The 22,263-nt window shown below is 37.5% G+C and overlaps 1 protein-coding gene across 1 annotated transcript; it reads right to left on the bottom strand.

Moving 5' to 3' along the window:
• Window positions 1-5,119: 5,119 nt before the first annotated feature.
• Window positions 5,120-6,558, bottom strand: LOC132284123 (uncharacterized). The gene has a single exon (XM_059786193.1). It carries the CDS (start codon window positions 6,224-6,226, stop codon window positions 5,306-5,308), a length of 921 nt encoding a protein of 306 aa, XP_059642176.1. The 5' UTR covers window positions 6,227-6,558; the 3' UTR covers window positions 5,120-5,305.
• Between the last annotated feature and the right edge of the window lie 15,705 nt (window positions 6,559-22,263).

Below are 22,263 nucleotides of genomic sequence, written 5' to 3'. Positions count from 1 at the left end.
ATTAGAGGCTCTGCACGGATAACAAACACGTAGATGAAAAACGGAGGAGATACAAAGCAAACAACAATCTGAGGAGATACAAAGCAAACAACAATCTGAATTACGGATCACAATTCCTCCACCACTCTTTTGATTGAGAGTTAAAAGTTGCATCAAAATTGATCTTTACCCAACCATAGGGGGATGCTTCCAAACTTGAGAGGGTGGACAAGTAGCTGCCATTTTGAGCAGCCTGTTGTGCCTCTGAATTTCTGAAAATTCTGGCTAGTCAACAAAGAGCTTTTCCCAACACAACGCGAGGATCAAGCTGTTCGTCATTGAAAACACAGGCATTGCTCTGTTTCCAAATGTGCCAACATTTAAGGGAAGCCAAACTCGAACAATCACTTTGGTTCCATTGGTTCATCAACTCTAGCCAATGCTTTTGCCATGACATGGGATTGAACTCCTTCAAAATTAATTCTATAAGGGCGAAGCTTCCATATTGTTTCGAAGAATGGGCACAAGCAGAAAATGTGATCTTATGTCTCCTCTGAATATTGAAATAATTTGCAGTGTGTGATTTATGTGATTCCTCTATGTTTCAGGTTTGCATTAACAGGGAGTTTTACATGAAAGCTTTGCCGGAGAAAGAAACAAACTTTACGAGCAGATTTAGTCTTCCACATCTCCTGCCAGCCTTTCTTTAAATCTTCCATATCTCTTTCCAGCCTCTCTCTACCTCTGTTGCATTTCTGCAGCTTGGAATCATGCCTGGACGCTGTTCGGGATTAACAGTAGAGAGGGCTACCTTCAGGCACTCCTGACATTGAACACACCATTTATTGTAAATCTGTAAATCCCGAGACTTTTGAATCTTGAGCTCTTATTTGTCTCGCTGATTTGGAGGATCAGATCACTATCCCTTCGATTGAGATGGAGGAGATCAGAGCAGCATTCCATGACACATTTGTTATGTTAATTTCATAGATACCAAACAAACAAGAACGCCAGTGTCTAAAACACAATAACACTAATAGATACAATTTTCAAGCCATCTCTGTTCCCCTGTCACATCAGGCGACTTGTAATTTACACTCCAAATACCACTCACTCTTTTATCTTACACTTTATTTTGTGAGAAGCTTGCCGCCTTTAAAACAAAATAAAAAGAACACATAAATTTCACACAACTCCAAATTAAGCCACTAATAAACAGTTAAAAGATCAAATTATAATTATTTAGATTAAAAAAAAAAAAGTTTCAAATCAACCACTGTCATCCATAACCTGTATGAACACTAAAGACTACCACCAATAAGAAATTTGTGATTTTGAATCCAATAAAGCTATTGTATAAGCTACGACTACAACCAACATTTCAAACAACTAGTAAGTTACCAAAATTATTTAATTTCTTGCAAATGCTACAAAAAGAATACTTCAATTCCATTTTTTCATATCATATTCCAATTTTTCATATCCTTGATTGGGAAATCCAAAACGCCATATGATATTCCAATTTTTCATATGATATAAAAATAATCCATACTAATGAACATTTCTAGAATCAGATCAAATGGAATATCCTATGGCCTTTTGGAACTAAAAGAAGAGTACAAATGTCATCAAGAGATTTTATAGCTTCCATGGCTATTCAAAGTTACTGATCTAACACCTCTATTCCAGAAGCTTGGAAAGCAGTCAAAAACACGTCTGAGCCCATTTTCTCTGTAAGGTAAATAGAAGTGGTTTCCAGAATACAGAAGAACTATGTTAAAACGAGATTTTCCTGACTCCATTTATGCTGAACGAACAATATTCTGACGTCTACCACAAAACTAAACCATACTAATGAACATTTCCTTTTTCACAGATGAAATTGTCTGTACTGTTCTTGAGATTATATGAATAATAACTTATACTGAATCGTGAATGCAGAAATCAAAGAGGTACCTCCCCCAACGATACATGTATGTTCTGCAGAATGCACTGAGAGAACCTCAGGCACCTCTTCTTTGACTGCTTGTTCTGTGCTGGAGTTTGGTCCTTGATTCATACCAAATACGGTTCTTTTTGGCCTCAGAATATGCCCCTTCCTCAGCTTCTGGTGTGGGTTAGCTTCAATCTTAATAGCAAATGCTAGCTGCATACTTTGAACAAGGTTGCCCTATCTGCTACAGTCTACCATCTATGGAGGGAAAGGAATTAGAGAATTTAAAGTTGTTACCTACCAAGAGTGGCTTGGAATTGCTTCCTCCATCCTTAGTGATGTTAAGCTTAAAACTGCATTCTCTGCTGGCAGAAATGACTTAATATGGGATGCTCTGAATCATCTTTAGCTTGATGTGGTGTTTTTTGCTGTTTTGTTCCTTCTTTGGTTGTGTTTCTGTGTTGCTTATTTGATTTTTGCCTGTGTACTTTGGGGGGTATGCACTCCTTATTTCTGTACATAAGTATCCTTTAAATGCAATTATCAATTACCAAAATAAGTGCATGCAATCATTCAGTTCAAGAGTTCCGCACAATTAAACCCCTAAAGCTTGCAAGGTAGATGCATATTTAAGTACCGACCATGCAACTGAATGTCGGCAGCTTTACTACCATATTTTCCCCAAGGCTAATTCTTGAAGAATATATCTCCTTCTCACTGGAGGCTTCCAAACCTTGTAAGTTACCATGACTATGTTATCCTTATGCAGTAAATAACCATCATTCTTAAGCAAAGTGTTGGAGGGAAAGAACCATCACCCAAGGCTAGCTAAAAGCCAAATTAGACCTAAAGGTGGGTGAAAAGGACTTAACACTAAATACGAACCTTAACCGAATTTTACATTTCAACTATCAGAATTACATGAAATTGAACCATCAATCTACAAGCACGTAAAAATAAGCGAAGTGCAAAAATATAAAGCATCCACTCATCTGCACATATGAAAATTGATTTTTACATAGAAAACCCTATAGGAGAAATCCTGCAAGAGGCAAATCAAAATCCACTTACAGAAGAAAGGTTTACAACAAGGTCAACCATACTCTAACCCTTGACTTTCCTAGCTACCTCTAACCCAGGCTCACACTTGACACTCGCTCTGGGGCTGCCAGTCAACAAATCCTCCTCACATGATTCTCTCTTCAACTCGTGATTTGATCTCCAATGAATGGTCATCCGACCTTCTAGTTTGTTGTGTGGAATTTTTTATGATTGGTGAATCTTAAGTATTCAATGAACTTCCTTTTTTTAGGACTCAATCACATAATATAGGGTAATCTATGAAGAACTGCATTTGTCACTGAACTATGTAATTGTGTCTTTTGTGTTTTTCTATGTTTAGAGAACCCTAACACACCATTTTATAGGTTTTAATTGATTAGAAATTTAATTAGGAACGTCTTGGACAAGTTTTAAAGAGTTTAGAAAAAAATTCGAACTTTGAAACATATATTTTACCGACTCTAGCATTCATTAAATCAATCAACGTATCAATCAAAGCTTTTTGGAGTTGGTTCGATTGATCATCATATCAATTGAAGTCGCAATTCAGGTTCGATCAATCAAAATTTCCTACCAAACCTAATTACATATAACTTGACCACAAACACTTCATTGAGGAGTCAAATGGACTCAAAATTAGGCATAAAATATATTGTTGAAAAGTTTATCGAGCTAAGTTTTTGAATATATAAAGCTCATTACGAGATTCCAAGTGTTTTATTACTAATCACTTTTTGAAGACAAAAGTAAGTTTTCACAACTTAAAATCCTTATCAAAATGAATATTTAGATTGGTTTTCAACTTAAACTCAAAATCTAAACCAACTTTTAAAACCCATTCCTAATTAAACAATTGTCAATTCAACACTTTATAATTATAACTAGTAATAATTAACTCCAAATTAATTCAAGTTTCCTAATTTAATTTAAGCCAATTTTAACCAAAATTTTAAAATCAATTGGGACATTCTAGACCACTTTCATTATTAATTAATCACCAATCTTTATATTGTGTGATTGATGAAGCATGAAGTAAGATCTTGCCAATCCGATCTTTCTGCCCATCCTTCAATCTCCAATCACATATCCAATGTCGACCTAACCTTCAACTGAAGTGACACAACAGTGTAAACCAAGACACAACTTTTGCTCACAGAATAAGTCAACACATGACACTCTTTCCTAACATGTTAAATAAAAATAGGCCACGTTCAAATAACGAGATAGTAGTAATAGTTAGCTTCTACCCTTGCAGATAACTTTTGTTCTTGCCATAATCAAATTTCTCACGACAACGTTTAAAAAGGAATGTGGTGGAAGGCTGGGCATATGGATGGAAAATATCAACAAAAGGCACTTAATAGACTCAGATTTTGATTTCACTAACCAAAAATATCTTTCTTTTACAAAGTTGATCAGTACACTAACACTCTAGAGAACTATAACAAGCGTATAGAAAGGATAAACATCATCAACAAATATGCAAAGTAAGGACTAGAGACAAGACCCACACAATTTTCAAATCAGTATACAAAACAGAGATAAATCCTCATAGAAACATTTTTTCTCTTGTATTATAATCATCGTAAACCGATAATGAACCATACTTCTCAGAGCAAATGACAGATTCACATAATCCAAATTAACTAGGTGACAAGAAACTGTTAGATGAGCGTACAAAACTTGCAATGGATGTTGCATTGCACAAGAAAAACAATTTCTTGAAAGAGGAGGGGAGATACATAATAAATTTATTGCATACCTTCTATATGCAATATGAATAATAAATTTACCCACCAAGAAAGTGGGGGAAACATAATAAACACCTCTTCACAAATAGCAATTTCTTGAAAACAAAATTATAATAACTAAAATGCAGACAGAAGTAACAGGGACTGCTAACCGATGGTCAGAAATAAATACCAAAGAAAATATCTAATCAATGACTGAAGACAAACACTGTAAAAATAGCATGAGCTGTTTTCTAACTACTTATTCTCTAGCTTAGCCATTATTATCTCATGGAGTCCCGACAATCGTCAACATTCTCTAGACTAGTGAATCAAAGTTACTACTCATCCGAGCACTATTTAGAAGGAGTGCATTAGGAAATAAGAACAGGCGCATAAAGGGAAACAACAGATATATGACATGAAAGGCAGCAAAAAGCAAAACTATTTCATTCCAAGATCACTAAGCTGCAAGAAAATACAGTAAAAGCTCAAACCAGTTGAGACATTCTGTCTTTGACTGCCATGGCTAAGGATTTTCTTTCTTTCTTTCTTTCTTTCAATTACATCAACCCACCAAACCATGCAATAATCCCAAATTCTATGAAAATCCCTTGCCTAGCTTCTGGATTGCACAGTACATTTTTCGCCGTGAACCAACCGCATTTATTCCCATATCCTTGAGATCCTCCAATGTTAACATGGGCAGCACCTCATCATCCACCTCATGTATCTCAAAAACCGGAGCGTACCGTCCTAAACCTAATTGATTCAGCCAAACTCTCACCCCATCTCTCTCGGAATTACCATTCCAGTTCCTCCTCGCCTCTGTATCCGACGGACCGTCCAATTCAACCCCGTCATCATGATGCCCTCTACCCTCGGAAACCCTAGCTGCCCTAACCCCTCTCCTATGGCCATGCCCATGCCCTCTATCAGCCGCCATGTTGTTATTCAACGAATGAATTGGACTGATCTGCTCTTTCAACGGACTCTCCAGACCCTCCGGATCAAAATCCCTAATAAACCCACCATTATCATCATCATCATCCTCATCGTCATCATCATCGATGTCTTCGCCACCGCTAAACTTTTCGTCCCCTCCACCGCTGCCGCCACCGCCCTCGTCCACCTTTGAGACCCAACTGGACCTCACTCGCTTCGTCGGAACCAGACCTCTCTTCGACTTGGAGTCCTTCACTTTCCAGCTCCCAATAGCAACACTGTCCAGATTACCCTCTCTGTCTTCGCCGTCTAGAGGGTTTTCGTGATAGTCTCCTCCGCCACCAGCGCTCAAATTCATCAATGCTCGTGTCTTCGAAGCCTTGCCGGACTCCTTCATCGGAAGCTTCCATTGCTTGCTTCTTCGATTGACGTGCGAATCGTACTGTTGATCACCGATGTCCCCCAATCGGACGCTCGGCCTTCGCTGCCGTTTCGTACCAACGTTCTCTGATGAAGTCACCATCAAATTAGTTCCGCCGTTAATCTGACCCTCCGGTGGCTGTAGAAGCTCCGCCATTTCGGTGGTGCTGGACCGTAAGAAACAACAACAGATCCGATTTGTCTAGGGTTCCGGGGAATGAGATATATATATTGATATATATATATATATATATATATATATGTTTAAGTGAAAAAAAGAAAATCTAACGGTGAGGACAAGGAAAGGCCTTTTTGGTACTCCTTTTATTCTTGTTCAGATAGGGAGAGTTGAGAGAAGTGAAGGGATGAAGTGATGAAGTGAAGAAGAGAGAGAATCGAAGCGTTTAGAGAGAGAAAGGGTGAGAGTCTGTCTAATCAATGTGTTGTTGAGTTGGAGCACACGTGTACCCGTTCGTCGTGAGACGAAATTATTTTTAGTGCCAGAGGAACTCTTGGGTAAGTGAACGTCCACAGCGCCCTTACCTTCTTAACGTCATCCAATGGGAAAAATTTAATTTTTTAATACTTTCGAAAGCGTAATTATGAATAGGGTAAATTACATTTAACCCCTCTGAAATTTGAATAAATATCACATAACTAAATCGATCAGCTTTTAATATTTTTAACCTCTTGTACATGTGCCAAATGACGACGTCCTGCCATTTATTTTCCCACAAAATTGTTATCGGTATAACAATTTATTGTAATTATTCAGTATAATTTTTTTTTTTAATTTTCTTTTTTTTTACTATATGTAATAAAATACTTAAAAATAACCCAAAAGCACTTTGACCCAAATGTACACTTGTTCGATCCATGAACTATTTTGATTCAAAGAGAGAATTTAATTTTTGATTACTTTCCAAGGCATAAGTATGAATAAGGTAAATTACATTTACTCCCTCCGAAATTTGAATAAATATCACATAAATAAATGGATCAGCTTTTATTACTTTTAACCTTCCACATGTGCTGTGGAATTTTTCGATATTATTATTCGTTTTCGCTATGAGTAGTGATACTTTCACTGAACACGTGCACTGCGTTGAAATAAAACCAAAAAAAAAAAAAAATCTAATGCACTTTGACCAAAATGTACACTTGTCCTTCATATATGACTATTTTGATTCAATTGGGTCCCTCTCTTTTCTCTGGCAAGAACTGAGAAGGCAACGCTCATGTACGACGAAAAGCGGAGTTTTGAGAGCAATAGAGGCTTGTTTTTGCTGTTGATGGTCAATGCCTTCATCTTCTCTTTCAAGCCATGGTCATGCTAATGCCCAATGTGGTTTTGTGATCTTGATTTGACTCATTTTGTTTTGGGTTGATGCTGATTTGAGACCAATTGATACAGACATTATCCATACATTGTTTATTTTCTAAGAGATCTACTAGAACTTTTTATTTATTTTTTTTTTCAGTCAATAAGTGCTTTAAATTTTTTCACTAAAGTTGTTTAATTTATATTTCAACAAGTTCAACAAAGCCTTTAGGGTGTGTTTGGATAGACAGGGGAGAAAAGAAAAGAAATGATAGTATTAGTTAGGAGAGAAAAGAAAAGAAATGATAGTAATAATTTCTATTCGTGTTTGGATAGATAGGAGAGAAAAGAAAAGAAATGGTAGTTATTCTTGTTTGGATAAGATAAAGGAGAGAAAAGAAAAGAAATGATAGTGACCAAATTACTGTCCTACCCTTTCATTACCACTTCACACATTTTCTGTATAACGATTTGTGGAGGGTATTTTTGGTATTACGAATTAATCACTTATACCACTATCCTTCTCTCCCTATCTTCTCAAATTAGGAGAGAAAGCAAATGAGGGATAGGGAGGGATAGCTATCCTTCCCTATCTCTCTCTATCCATTCTTTTCTCTCCACTTAAGCCATCCAAACACACTCTCACCCTATCCTTTCTTTTCTTTTCTCTCCCTATCCCTCCAAATCAACCCTACCAAACACACCCTTAACAAACAGGGCAAATTAGACTGAAGGTTGTGTGTGATTTTGGATAGTGATATAAGATTTAATACTTTGTTTATTTTTTCTTTTTTGTCATGAAGATGCAAGAAACTTCTCTCTCTATTAGGAAAGTTAATTTTTTATACTTCAATTAAATCCTTTACATTTCTTTCTTTCTTCTATTTATAGAAGTCTACCCTTACCCTAAAAATCCTTTGGTTCATTCTAAACCTTGGGAGAATATGGGCTTCATTCCTCCTAAACGGGCTTGGTCTCTTCTTGGGCCGATCTCTCGATCAAAACCGGCCTTGCTATTGGTCAAAACAGGCATTGAATGAGAGTCAGCGATCTGGAAGGTCGTTGGGCCTTTCTTTGGATTGATGGGCTAGGCTGGACTCGGCCTAGTGAGATTTTATTTCCCTTCATCTTCCCCCTTAACCTCTCTTTCATTTATGAGGGCGAGGTTAACGAGGGGACGTCATGATTGACGTGACGACTCGAAGCACTGATGTGAGGAGGATGGCGGCTTGCACGAAGATCCAAACTTTGAATTTGAAACCTAAGGCTTTATCATTGCATTGTGACGCTTTGGTTGATGTGATGGTCCTCTATAAAACCATTGGTTCGCACCTTCAAGCCTTTCTTCTTTCTTCCTCATCTCATATCCAGGCATTCAATCTTTCTATTTTTATCCATCATCGAGGAAATCCTTCTCCGGTGAGTCTTCTAAAGAAATTTCTCCTTCTTAACACTCTGTAGTGACCTCTTTGAATCCATTCCTTAAGAAATTGCTTTATGGACTATTTGGCAAGAAAGAAATGGAAGGTTGCATGGTCATTTATCTAGGAAACCACAAGATACTGCTAAACAAATTTTATTTGAAGTACTTGATATCTACAATGTTGCTATTCAAGATCTTCTTAAATAGTTGCTTGTTATTTTACTTTTTGATTGAATTTTTCATTTCAGAATTATTTTTTCAATTCTTCTCTGAGGGTATGCCCTCTATGCGCCGATAAATATCTTTTTTTATCTTTATACAAAATCCAATTATGAAAAAAAAAGAACTTGGTTGCATTCCCTTCCTCCAAATTCTATAGTTACATGGGAGATGTAACAACAAGAGTTCTTGAAAAAGTACTACATAGTTGGTAAAACTTGTCAAATGAGAAGAGAAATCATGGTGTTTTCCCAAATCTCGGGAGAACAGTTCCATGATGCTTGGGAGAGATATAATGATCTTCTAAGAAAGTGTCCACACCATGGTATTGCATAATGGCACTTAATACAGATTTTCTATGATAGTCCCTCCGATTCTTATAGAAACATAGTTGATGCTTTTAGTAATGGAGCTTTTCTGCGTAAGAGTCCAGCTGACGCTTGGGAACTGTTTGAGGCCCTAAGTGAAAATTCAATGCAACATGCGTCTTCCTCTAGGTCTAGGTCTTCACCTGGAATGCATAAAGTTGAAAAATTCTTTAAGGTAGACAAATCTAATGAATTAGCTGCTCAAATAGAAGCATTGAACCGCAGGTTTGATCAAATTTTATCATCTGGCTTTGCTCTTGTTGTTAGTCCACAAACTGCCTTGCCAAAGGAAGTTTGTTCAATCTGTGCTAATCCTTCCCATTTTGCTGACACTTGCCCTATGATGGGACAATCATCTGAGATCCCACAGGAGTAAGTGAATGCTGCATTCTCTAGACCAGCATACAATCCATATTCTTCTACATATAATCCTGGCTAGAGAGATCATCCTAATTTATCATGGCGTAACCAAAGTCAAGGAACCACTGCTCCCCAATCTCAGGGATAGTATCAAAATTCATCCAATCCTATACCATAAAATAATTCTTTTAACAAATCTGGTATTTACCGTCCGGCTTAGTTTAAGAATCAACTTATTCAAGCTCCTACTCTTCCACCTCCTCCTAGAAATTCTGCTTTTGTGGATCAAGTCCTCAATGCTCTTGTTGATCTTTAAGCTAATACCCAACTTTTTAATTCTTATTCTCAAGCCATAGCAAAGCTAGAGGCACAAGTTGGGCAAATAACAAGTACTCTATCTCGAAAAGAGGATGGAAAGCTGCCTAGTCAGTCAATAGCCAACCCGAAATGGCAGACTTACATGATTGATGAAACCAATTCCTCAGGTATTCATCATGAGCAAGTTCAGGCTATCATTACATTGAGGAGTGGTAAAGTGGTTGACAATCAAGTTAAAAAAGGACAGGAAGAAAAAGAGAGGCTTATGATTCCCATTGTTCCTATCATTCATAATCCACATCCCAATGATGTTTCCTCAAGTTCCATTCCATAATCCACCACAGGAGTTGATGGTAGAGTCACTTCTTTATCTGCTCCTAATCTTGAGACAGCTTATGAGCCAAGAGCGCCTTATCCTGAATGTCTCAAGGAATCCTCGCACTTTGGTAAACAAGGGGAGAAAATTCAAGATATGATAGAGGTCTTTAAACAGGTCAAAATCAATCTTCCTCTGCTTGATGCAATAAAACAAATTCTCGCCTACTCCAAATTTTTAAAGGACTTGTGCACTCTTAAGAGGAAATCTAAAAGCTAAGTTCCTAAGAAAAATTATCTCACTGAGCAAGTCAGTGCTATTATTAAGTATGACACTCCTATTAAGGTTAAAGATCCTAGTGTTCCTACAATTTCTTGCATCATTGGAAACAATGTGATAGAGCGAGCACTTCTTGATCTTGGAGCAAGTGTTAATCTTGTTCCTTACTCAGTGTATAAGAAGTTAGGTTTGGGTGAATTAAAACCTATATCAGTTGTTCTACAGCTTGCTGACCATTCTATTAGACAACCACGAGGTATTGTTGAAGATGTACTCATAAAAGTGGACAAGTTCTTCTTTCCGGTCGATTTCTTAGTGCTTGATACAGAACCGGTTCACGATTCCAAAAAGTATATTCCAGTTATTCTTGGGTGTCCTTTTCTAGCCACAACGAATACTTGTATTAACTGTAGGACTGGAGCCATGGATTTATCTTTTGGATATATGAAAGTCAAGCTAAACATCTTCAATGCTATTCATCAACCCCACGATGATAGTGAATGCTTCTTCCTTGATGCTATTGATGAGTTGGTTAAGGAATCTCTCCCAACTATTTTATCCAAGGATCCTTTAGAAGCTTGCCTGAATCACTTCAATTATGAAGATTTTGATATCGAAGCTTCAATAGCTGAAGTGAATTCTTTGCTCAACTCCACTCCTATCACAGATTTTCCTCCATGAAAATCTAGATTAGAGCCTCTTCCACCACTTTCTAGTATTCTGCTTATTCCTTCTTTAGAGTCTCCACCTAAGCTTGAGTTTAAACCACTTCTAGACAAGCTCAAGTATGCTTTCTTGGGTTTAAATGACACCCTCCCAGTTATTATTGCTTCCAATCTTACAAGTTCCCAAGAAAAAAGTCTCTTAAAAGTTTTTGAGCAAAATAAAGAGGTTATTGGGTGGAGTGTGGCTGATTTAAAAGGAATTAATCCCACAATTCACATGCATCAGATTCATTTAGAGAAGAATTCCCGAACATCTCGGGAACTCCAATGAAGATTGAATCCTAATATGAAGGATGTGGTTTTGAAGGAAGTTGTGAAGTTATTAGATGTGGGAGTAATCTACCCCATCTCAGATAGCAAGTGGGTGAGTCCTACTCAGGTAGTACCTAAAAAGACAAGTATTACAGTGTTTGAGAATTCTGAGGGAAGATTAGTTCCATAGCGCACCACCACTGGATGGCGTGTGTGTATTGATTACCAGAAACTCAACTCCGTTACTAAAAAAGATCATTTTCCACTTCCATTCATTGATCAAATTCTAGAGCGATTGGCTGGCCAAAGCTATTATTGCTTTTTAGACGGATATTCTGGCTATAATCAAGTGGCCATTGATCTTAAGGATTCAGAGAAAACTACTTTCACTTGTCCATTCGGTACATTTGCATATAGACGGATGCCTTTTGGATTGCGTAATGCGCCAACAACATTTCAGAGGTGTATGATGTCTATCTTTTCAGACATGGTTGAAAAGTTTCTTAAAGTCTTTCTGGATGACTTCTTTGTTTTCAGATCCACATTCGAGAACTGTCTCCAAAATTTGTTCCTAGTGCTTAAGCGTTGTAGGGAAACCAATCTTATTCTTAGTTGGGAGAGGAGCCATTTTATGGTTCAAGAAGGGATCATTTTAGGACATATTATTTCAGAGAGAGGTATTGAAGTTGATAGAGCAAAAGTAGATTTGATCTCTAAATTGCCTCCTCCTACCTCCGTAAAGGGAGTGCGATCATTTCTTGGGCATGCCGGGTTTTATCGACGCTTTATTAAAGATTTCAGCAAAATTTCTCAGCCTTTGTGCAAAGGACGTTCCTTTTGTCTTTGATGAGTCATGCCTAGGAGCTTTTCACAAGCTTCATTCTCTTCTTTCTTCAACTCTTATCATGAATCCTCCAAATTGTGCTTTTCCATTTGAGATTATGTGTGACGTATCTGATTATGCTATGGGTGCTGTCTTAGGACAACAAGTAGATAAGTTGCCTCGTGTTATCTACTTTGCGAGTAAAATTTTTTCAGAGGCATAATTGAATTATACCACTACTGAAAAAGAGTTACTTGCAGTTGTCTTTGCTTTGGACAAACTCAGATCATATCTGTTGGGTTTTAAAGTCATAGTCTATTCTGATCATTCTGCTTTGAAACATCTTCTTTCTAAAAAGGAAACCAAACCCCTTTTGATTTGATGGATCCTTTTGCTTCAAGAGTTTGATTACGAAATCCGAGATAAGAAAGGGTCAGAGAATGTGGTAGTTGACCATCTTTCTAGAATTCTGATTGCGAATATCTCAACTTCACTTTTAGTTTGTGATTCCTTTCCGGATGAACAACTATTTGGGGTTTCTCATTTGGATTTGCCTTGGTTTGCTGATATTGTGAATTACCTCACAATAGGTAGAATTCCTTTGTCTTGGTCAAAACAGGAAAAAGATCGATTCTTCTCTCAGATAAAGATGTACTATTGGGAAGATCCTCAGCTCTTTAAATATTGTGCTAATCAAATCATTCGTAGATGTGTTTTAGAGAATGAATTTCATAGTATTCTGACCTTCTATCACAGTTTAGCTTGTGGAGGTCATTTCAGTGCAAAGAAAACTGCAGCTAAAGTTCTTCAGTGTGGTTTCTTTTGGCCATCACTCTTTCAAGATACGTAGTTGTTCTGTAGGTCATGCCTTAGATTTCAGCAATTAGGAACAATTTCTAGAAGAAATATAATGCCCTTAACTCCAATCTTAGTTATTGAGGTTTTTGATGTTTGGGATATTGATTTCATGGGTCCTTTTGTTTAGTCAAATCATAATGAGTATATTCTTGTGGCAATTGATTATGTTTCTAAATTGGTTGAAGCAGTGGCTACTAAAACCGCCGATCATGCAGTCGTGATTGAGTTCATTCAAACGAACATTTTTAATCGGTTTGGTATACCATGAGCCATTATTAGTGATGGGGGTGCTCACTTCTGTAATAGGTATTTTCGTACTTTGGTACAAAGATACTCTGTCACTTATAAAGTTACTTCTCCCTATCATCCCCAAACAAGTAGCTAAGTTGAATTATCCAATCGTGAAATTAAGAGAATTCTTTAGAAAACGGTTAAGCCAGATCGTAAAGATTGGTCTTTTAGACTGAATGATGCTTTGTGGGCTTACCGAACAGCTTATAAGACTTCGATTGGTATGTCACCTTATCGTCTCGTTTATGGTACATCTTCCTGTAGAATTAGAACACAGAGCTTTCTGGGCATAAAAAAGCTCAATTTTGATATGAACTCTGCTGGATCTAACAGCAAGTTTCAACTAACAAAGCTCGAAGAATTGCGTAATATTGCTTATGAGAGTGCTAAGGTTTATAAATCAAAGACTAAGGCATTTCATGACAAGTATATCTTGCGTAAGACTTTTAAGCCTGGGAAGAAAGTTTGGTTGTTCAACACACGACTGAAACTTTTTCCTGGCAAACTGAAGTCACGTTGGGAAGGTCCATATATAGTTATTTCTGTTACACTTTACGGTGCAATTAAGATACAAGATTACAAGATTGGACAACTATCTAAGGTCAATAGACAGAGACTGAAGCCCTACATAGAGGGTAGTGTGCAGAGAGGCACAGTGGAGGCAGTAGAACTTCATGATCCTATTTTCTTAGACTAGAGAGGTCAGGTTTTCGTCGAGCTATCGACGTTAAACTTAGCATGCTGTCGAGCTATCGACGTTAAACGTAGCATTTGTATATTGTACCATAGTTTAGTTTGACTTTATTTTGTTATTTTAGTTTTTGATTTCATTATTTTCTTTTCTAGGTTTTAGGTTGATTTTAGTTTAATTTTAGGTTTAAAGTAGTTTAAGTTTAGATAAAATAGAAAAAGAAAATAAAAATTGAAAAATTGAGAAAAATCCAAAAATTTGTCTCAATGCTCAAGCTTGACCTTTGGGGCTCGAGCATCAGCTACTAAAGGATCGAACATCAGTACCTCAAGCTTGAGCCTTCCATCATCATTAAGTTTAGGGTTTTCAGCGGCCATGCTCGAGCCTTAAACCTAGGGCTCGCACATCTGTACTTTAAAATATTAAAAAACTCTCGAGCCGAGCTTAAAACCCTCATGCCTCCATACATTATTGCATCCTCTTCATCCCAAATCTCCCAAATCTCTTCAAATTCTTAGTTTTCATCGTTTTGGGCTTCGATCTACAACAAAAAGGTAAGATCTTCGCTCATTCTCCATTTAAATTCTATATATACATATATATATGTATATATATGTATATAGTTTTTATATATCTCATGATTTCAAATTCATTTCATGCCCAAATTCCATAACATCATTGCTCTAATCATGTATATCTATAGATAATCCTTAAAGTCATCCAAAAACTTGTAGAAATTCTGAATCTAATTTGGATTTGAAGAACACGGGTTATGGTGGTTTAAGGTGTTTTGGGTAAATTTGTTGAAGTTTAGGGATCGTTAAGTTATAAAGGAGAAGATTGGGGGTATTTTGGAGGTGTTTGGGCTTAATTTTGGAGGATTTAAGGACGTTCTTGCTTCGGTTGAGAACCCAGGAAGCTCTACCCAGGCTCAAGCATTTGCTTGCAGCGAGCTCGAGCATTAGGATCCCAAGCTCGAGCCTCAGCCAGTACCAAGCTTTAGCTTTTGGACTTTAGGCTCGAGCCTCAGAGCATAAAGTTGGGAGTTTACTTGGACAATGCTGAGAGGTTGTTTCAGAGTTTTTGATAGTAGAGATGCCTCGATGTCCACTGCAGAGATCAGTCCGTACTTCGGCGATGGCATTGGATGACTTGTGGCGGTATAATACTATCCGCCATGAGACAGATTTTGTAGTAAAGTATTTTCAGCGTCACTGAGATACTTTTTGGGAGATGGAGGTCCTACAGGCTCTGTAGTTATTAGGATTCTTGCGGCATCCAGCCCATATAGCTTATCCCAGGCTGGTATGAGCATTTTACCGCTCCTTGCAGTGTCTTGCAGGAGATGAGGATCAGGATGAGGAGGATTCCTTTACGGCCACTGTCGAGGGTGTATAGGTAACAGTGAGCTGTGAGACGATTGCACAGACGGTGGGTAACCATTATAGGTGCCCTACTACCTTACAGGATAGATTTTTATCTTTTCCCCTTGGCCTTTCGAGGGAGGCAATGGTCCGAGCACTCGGCCAGGGGAGATATACCACCACCTGGGAGACGATCCGGAAGTCACAGCTTCCGCGACGTTTCTGTTTTTTAGATACGGTTCTAGTGGCCAACGCTCGCCCTATCGAACATAAGGGAGGGCTATGCACTAAGATGGTGGATGCGCACTACGCATTCCATGTTGGCTACTGGGTGTCTATTCCCTAGTTAGTTTTCGTACAGTTGCGCCAGCTGTATGACGAGATGGGAGAGGCCCGACGCCCTCCTACCCACCTTATTCACTTTCCCAGGGTTGTCACATGCCTGATGGAGATAGCGGGGGTTCCGATAGCCCCGAATGAGGCCACTGTTACCGTCTTCACCCAGTATCATTTCACTTAGTGGAATAACGTCTTTGGGTTTATGCCCAAGGCGAGGAAGCTGGAGTAGGGTGTTGACAATGAGATCCGAGAGGATCAACGGCACATGGACGCTGAGGCACGGGGTATGCCATATGTTTTGCATGTTCCACTTTATCCCTCTCTACTTACTATTCTTTCTACCGATCATGCTGATCCGGAGATGGTGGAGGATGGCGACAATGAGGAGTTTGATGATGAGGCTTTAGAGACGAGATGGATGTCCCTGATAGCCAGGTCGCACCGAGGAGGAGGCTAGTTCCTGCAGCCCAGCCTGAGAGTTCTTCTCAGGCTAAGATTAGAGCTTTACAGGCCAGGGTGGCCGAGCTGCAGGATGGCCAGACGATGCTGAGACAGATGCTAACTACGCAGCAGAGCATTCTAGAGGAGCTTCTACGCCGCACCCCGTCTGCCCCTTCAACCTCTACTAATTTGCCTCCACTACATATGGATTAGCTTTTTAGGGCTTTTCTGTATTTTCTGATTTTAGATAGGCACTTTTGTTGACTATGGTATTCTTTTGATGTATTTCTTTCTTTATGATGTATATCTGCCCTAACTCTGTTATTTTGAAAAGCATTGTACTCATTTTGCTGATATATATATATACATGCTTTCTGCCTATTATTTCCTTGTGTTGATATTTGAGTTACTTATAATATTTCTCTCTTGTTACTACGTACGCTTGATACTTTGATATGTTTTGAGTTGGTTGATTTTGCCAGATACTACAGGTTAAGTTTGGAGGTGATGTTTGCCTTATGAGTTTTAATTTTGTCTATCTTTGCTGGTCTGCATTCATGGTAATATCTTTTTAATCTCTCTTTTGTTCTCACATATTGAGGACAATGTGTAAAATAAGTTTGGGGGTAAGGTAATTTGAGATTGAATTTGAAAATCTGATACCAAGGATATGATATTTGATGTTACTAGCATAAGTTTGAGTCTGTTGATTGTTATATACTCCGTTTGCAGTCTGATTTTGGTTTGATATGGTTTGTATGCTAAAATATTGTGAATAGGGATTCCTGAAAATTTTGAAATCGGTTGATGGCCTGTGGTCCACTCTGTTAGGATAATCCTTGTTTAGTGAAATTAATCTTTGGAATACTACACTTTGCACATATTCACACTTGCATGAATTTTGTGGGGTAAATACTAGAAGTCTTATTTTGTTTTGAGTTTAACTGAGATGAGCAAATGGATTTAATGATTTTGATAACCAAGGCATAAGAATAAAAAAAAAAAAGAAAAAGAAAAAAAAGCAAGTTGAAAAAAATAGAAATGATTGGTATGTATACAATAAAAGAAAAAATTCTTCACCAATGTGAATGAAAAAAAAAAAAAAGAAAGAAAGAAAAGAAGTAGAAAATGATTAAGTTCAGGTCTTTACTTAGATTACTTGAGTGATTAAGTCCTTTGGGGTGTGTTCTAACACCTAATGCCTTAATATCGTCTGGACTGGGAGTCATTGGCTAAAAGATTATTACATAAGGGATTTAGGTTGCTTAGATTACTTGAACAATTAAGTCCTGAGGGGTGCGTTATCACTTAATGGCCTAAGATCATCTAGTCTAGGAGTCATTGGCTGAAAGTTCGTTACAAGGGTGAATTTGAAAGTTTAATTGACCTGAACATTGCATAATATCCTTTTTGAAAAAAAATGCATACCTTGAAAAAAAAAAAAACAATAAATGCCTTGGGAGTTGGAATTTGAAAAATTTGCCTGTGAATTAAGGAATAGCTAGGAATGAATGCAAGTATGGATAGTAAGCGACACGTTGAATTATAGGATCACTTTCAGAAAGTGTTCTGGAGATTAAGATTATTGAATGAATGATTAAACTAATATATGGGGACCATGGCTGTTAAATTGAAATTAGAAGTTGGAAGTTGTTTTGATTACATGATTGGCTGTACTAGCTATGTTTGACTAATTAATGAGTTGTAGAGATAATATAATTTGAAAACAGGCTTGAATGAGCTTACTGTACACTTAAGGCACTGATCTGAGAAGTTTGTGGGTATCTTCACTTGAAACCATCACGAGACTACAACTCGTCCACTAGGGTAATCTAGGGGTTTAGAGGCTTGTTGCATAGGCTAAATGCAACCGTGATTCCCACGAAAGCGGCTTCTTAATTTTGTATTGCTAAGGGACTAGCAATATGTAATTTTAGGGGTGTGATAAGCGCTGAATATTATATATTCGAGGCCCTAAATATACGTATGTCAAGGCTTAAAGTAATACGTCTATCTATATTTAGACTGATTTATGTTTAATGTGTGTTTGTAGGTACTTTCTCAGAAAATAGTTAAAACTGGGACTTATAATGATATCGAAGCTTATAGAATCATTATCGGTCATCCAGAGCAAGCCGAGAGCTTAAATGGTGAAGTTTGGAAAAATTCAGAATCCAAAGCTTGAGCCTAAGTCTTTAGGCTCGAGCCTTACAAGTCAAAGAAGACAAAAATGAACAAGGCATTAAAGCTCAAGCCTTGTACCTTCAAGCTTAAGCCTGAACAAAGGGTGCTCTAGCATGACCATAGGGTGCTCGAGCCTTAACCCTTAAGCTCGAGCATAAGGCATCAGAATTTAAAAGAGTTGATTTCCAAGCTCCCAGACCTCGTGCCTAACCCCATGGATTGAGCACCATCCATTGAAGATCGAGCCTTGAGAACCAAATGCTCGAGCCTGGTACCTAGTGCTCGAGCCTATGAAGCTTGGATTGAGCAATGTTAAAAGATTCCCGATGAGCGCTGAAAAGTGCGTATTTAAACTCCTTAAGCTTAGGCATTCTAGTACTTTTATCTATCTTACTTTACCGTTTTAGATTGATTTCGTAATATTTCCATTTTCAGGCACTTATCCTGAAAATAAGCTAACTCAGCAAAATAAGAGCTTAATTGAAGCAATTCTGGGATTAAACAAAGAAATGAGCAAAGTGGAAAAAGAAAGAAGCAAATGAAGCCAAAGGTGGGAAGCAGCAAAGTTCGATCGATCCAACTTCAAGGTTCGATCGATCGAACACTGATAGATCTCAGTACTTCAAGATAGATCCAAACCTTGACCCAAAGTAGAAAGTCCAAAGTTCGATCGATTTAACACCACTCTTCGATCGATCGAACACTTTTGTCCTTATACAAATGATTGATCTTATCCACCATGTACCACCCTACCAACCACTTTTGTCCTTTTCCCAAAAATATCTCCTAAAATATCTCGGATTTGTCTTTTCCCAAAAAGCTCAACCAGTTGGATCGATCCAACCTCAGTTCGATAGATCTCAGCCAAGTTCGATCAATCCAAATCCAAGGTTCGATCGATCGAACTTCCTCCAGTGCAAAAAAGTTAAAAAGCCAGCTTGTTCAATCCGTCCTCTATCCAATCATTAGAGAATATTCTTTGCACGACCCCAGCTCATTTTGTGTGTCACTTGACCTACCTATAAAAGGAATATGATGCACTTTTTGAGCTTAGATACAATTCTAGGGATTATTCTCAAAGGAGGCAAGCTTAGAGGAGGAGGAGGCTAGAGACACCATTAGAGTTCTTCATCAACAAGGAGCAGATTTCTTCCATGGAGTTAGCCCTTGAGGGTTGGAGAAGCACTACTATGAGTGGCTAGACATCCTCTTGGGGCTAGAGTTAGCCCCAAGCATGCTTTCTATATCTTAATCTTGTGTATTATTGATGGATTAGTGTTGTAATTAATGTTTTGACACTTTGATATATATAGATCTTGATTGTTCAATGATTTATATGGTTAAAAGCTTTCAATTGATCATTTCATTCTATCTATATGACTATGTATGTTATAATAGATGTTTATGTGCTTGTCTCTAGATTTTGTGTTATTGATGCATGTCTATGTGTATTGATGCTATAGATTTAGAGATTGTCAAAACATAGTGCTTAATGGAGTGCTCTTGTGATTTTCTTGATGGTTCATACTTATTCCTTGATGGATTGTGCCTCTCCCTTAGTTTATTTTCATGCTAGTAGTGTAGATGTAGTGCAGTTGTAGTGTAGTGTTAAATGGGAGGACAATCCATGCTTGTTGTTTGATGATCCATGCTTTTGAATGTAAGTAGCATATGTCTCTAACCTTGTGTTGTATTTGGATTGTGAGCTTAATGAAAGGATTAATGACTTGTTTTGATCTATTGTGCCTTTCACATGTTGTTTAGACAATATATGCTTCATTGCTTAGATATATTGTGCCTTTCACATGATGTTTAGATAATACATGCTTAACTAGTCATCCTTGCTTGTTGAATCAACCAAACACACACACACACACACCAATATTGCAACACACCATTTGCCCTCGTTAGTCACTTGTCAATGGTATAGAAATGCATTGCATGGTGGTGATCTCTAAACCCCAAGACTTTGCTCTTAATTGCATTCTTTTGTTATCTCTTAGTTTAATTTAGTTGCTCTCTAGTTTAATCAACCAACCAACCAATTGTTTGATCACTCGACCTACTAGCCCTAATTGCAATTCCACAACCAAGTACGACTCCAATCCCTTGGGACGATCCCTACTCGCCCTAGTTATATTTATAGTGAAAGGTAGTAGTGGCTTTTATAAATGTAAAACTCTTAGCCCTCGCCTAAAATTCACACTCTCAAACTTGATGGTAGTGCGATAGACCGGTCAATTCCAATTCCAAGAATATTCTAAGTGCTGAAGAAAAAGATGCTTTGGAAAGTAATTGAAGAAATTTGGCTAAGTGTCAAAGTCAAGATTGAGAACCAATTCTTGAAGCTTGAGTATTAATTTAGGGAAGCTCGAGCCTAAACCTTAAAGCTCGAGCCTTTGTTCCTAAAGCTCGAGCCTTCCATGACATGTCAGATTTAAGTTACGGGAGAGTTCTCTTTTCAAGCCGTATCTCATTCCAGATGGGTCAGAAGACCTAAAAGCCCATTAGATCCTTATTTTCTTTTATAAAAGAAGGCTTAAGCCTTGATGGAAGAGGTCCAAAATTCCAAGTCCTTTTTGCCGTGTGATTCAGAAGGCTGACTGTGGTGGCTTTTAGGGTTTCCATGACCTTAGAAAGTGAAGATCCTGAGAAGAAAAGTGCCGTCCATGAGACAACTCCAACACAGATGACATCTGACATCGTCATGAGTAGCTAATTCCTCTCTTAGGGCACTGATGTAACCTAATCTAGTATTATGGTTTGATTATTTTAACTCTGGGATTATTTTAATATATTATGTTTTCTTGATTATATGACTATAAGCAATTAAGACAACTCAATTGATTTTCATGCTTTAATAGATTATAAAATGTTATTACCTTGTCTTAGATATAATGGTTTGTTTTCTATTCTCAACCTATCTTATTGGACTGTATCTGGCAGAGCCCTGCCGAACATGAGAATAGAGGTTATATAATGGTGTTCCAATGTTTCTTATAAAAGAATGTTTTTGTAATCTATGCTTAGAAAAGGTGGATTGTTTGAAAAGTAGTTAAAGTAGTTAGAGTAGGTAGGTGGATAGTCTATGCTAACCGCAGATAGGTTATCGTTAACTGAATTTTGTAAAACATCTTTCTTTAAAACCCGAATTAAATGAATGTTATTGAGTTCAATTCATTTGAGAAACATAATTGTTAAATCCGCAGAGTTGGTACAATTAACCATAGTATGATGATTGTGGTGAAGTCAAAGCCCTAAGATTTCTCTCTCTGATTATTTAACTTACTCTAGTTTAATATTTTGTTTTAATATTAGTTTATTTTTAATCGTGAGAACCAAAAAAGTTTTCAACCAGTTACCTGTAAACCAATAAACTTAAATTGTAAACTGAATATAAATCTTATCTCTCTGTGGGTTTAACATCTCTTTTTATAGCACTATCTTACACGGAATCGTACTATTGCAAGTGGTAAAATTAGACATATCAATACTGAAGCAGATGAAAGCAAGTTTAGTGAAATTGCAGAATTGAAGTTCCGGTATGATATAGTTAGTTCCCATTTTGAAGCAATGGGAAAAAGTATGGAAGAAATCCAAAAACTTCTGAAGCAATTAGTTG

This window comes from Cornus florida, unplaced genomic scaffold, assembly GCF_030987335.1.
Source record: "Cornus florida cultivar Cherokee Brave unplaced genomic scaffold, ASM3098733v1 CherokeeBrave_3.0.0_Hap2_Chr11, whole genome shotgun sequence".
Classification (NCBI taxonomy): domain Eukaryota; kingdom Viridiplantae; phylum Streptophyta; class Magnoliopsida; order Cornales; family Cornaceae; genus Cornus; species Cornus florida.
The sequence above is the reverse complement of the archived record's forward strand: the minus strand, read 5'-3'. Positions and strand labels throughout refer to the sequence as shown.

Bases quoted from the DNA above. Each gene is read 5' to 3' on its own strand.
- LOC132284123 (XM_059786193.1), bottom strand. From the start codon at position 6,226: ATGGCGGAGCTTCTACAGCCACCGGAGGGTCAGATTAACGGCGGAACT.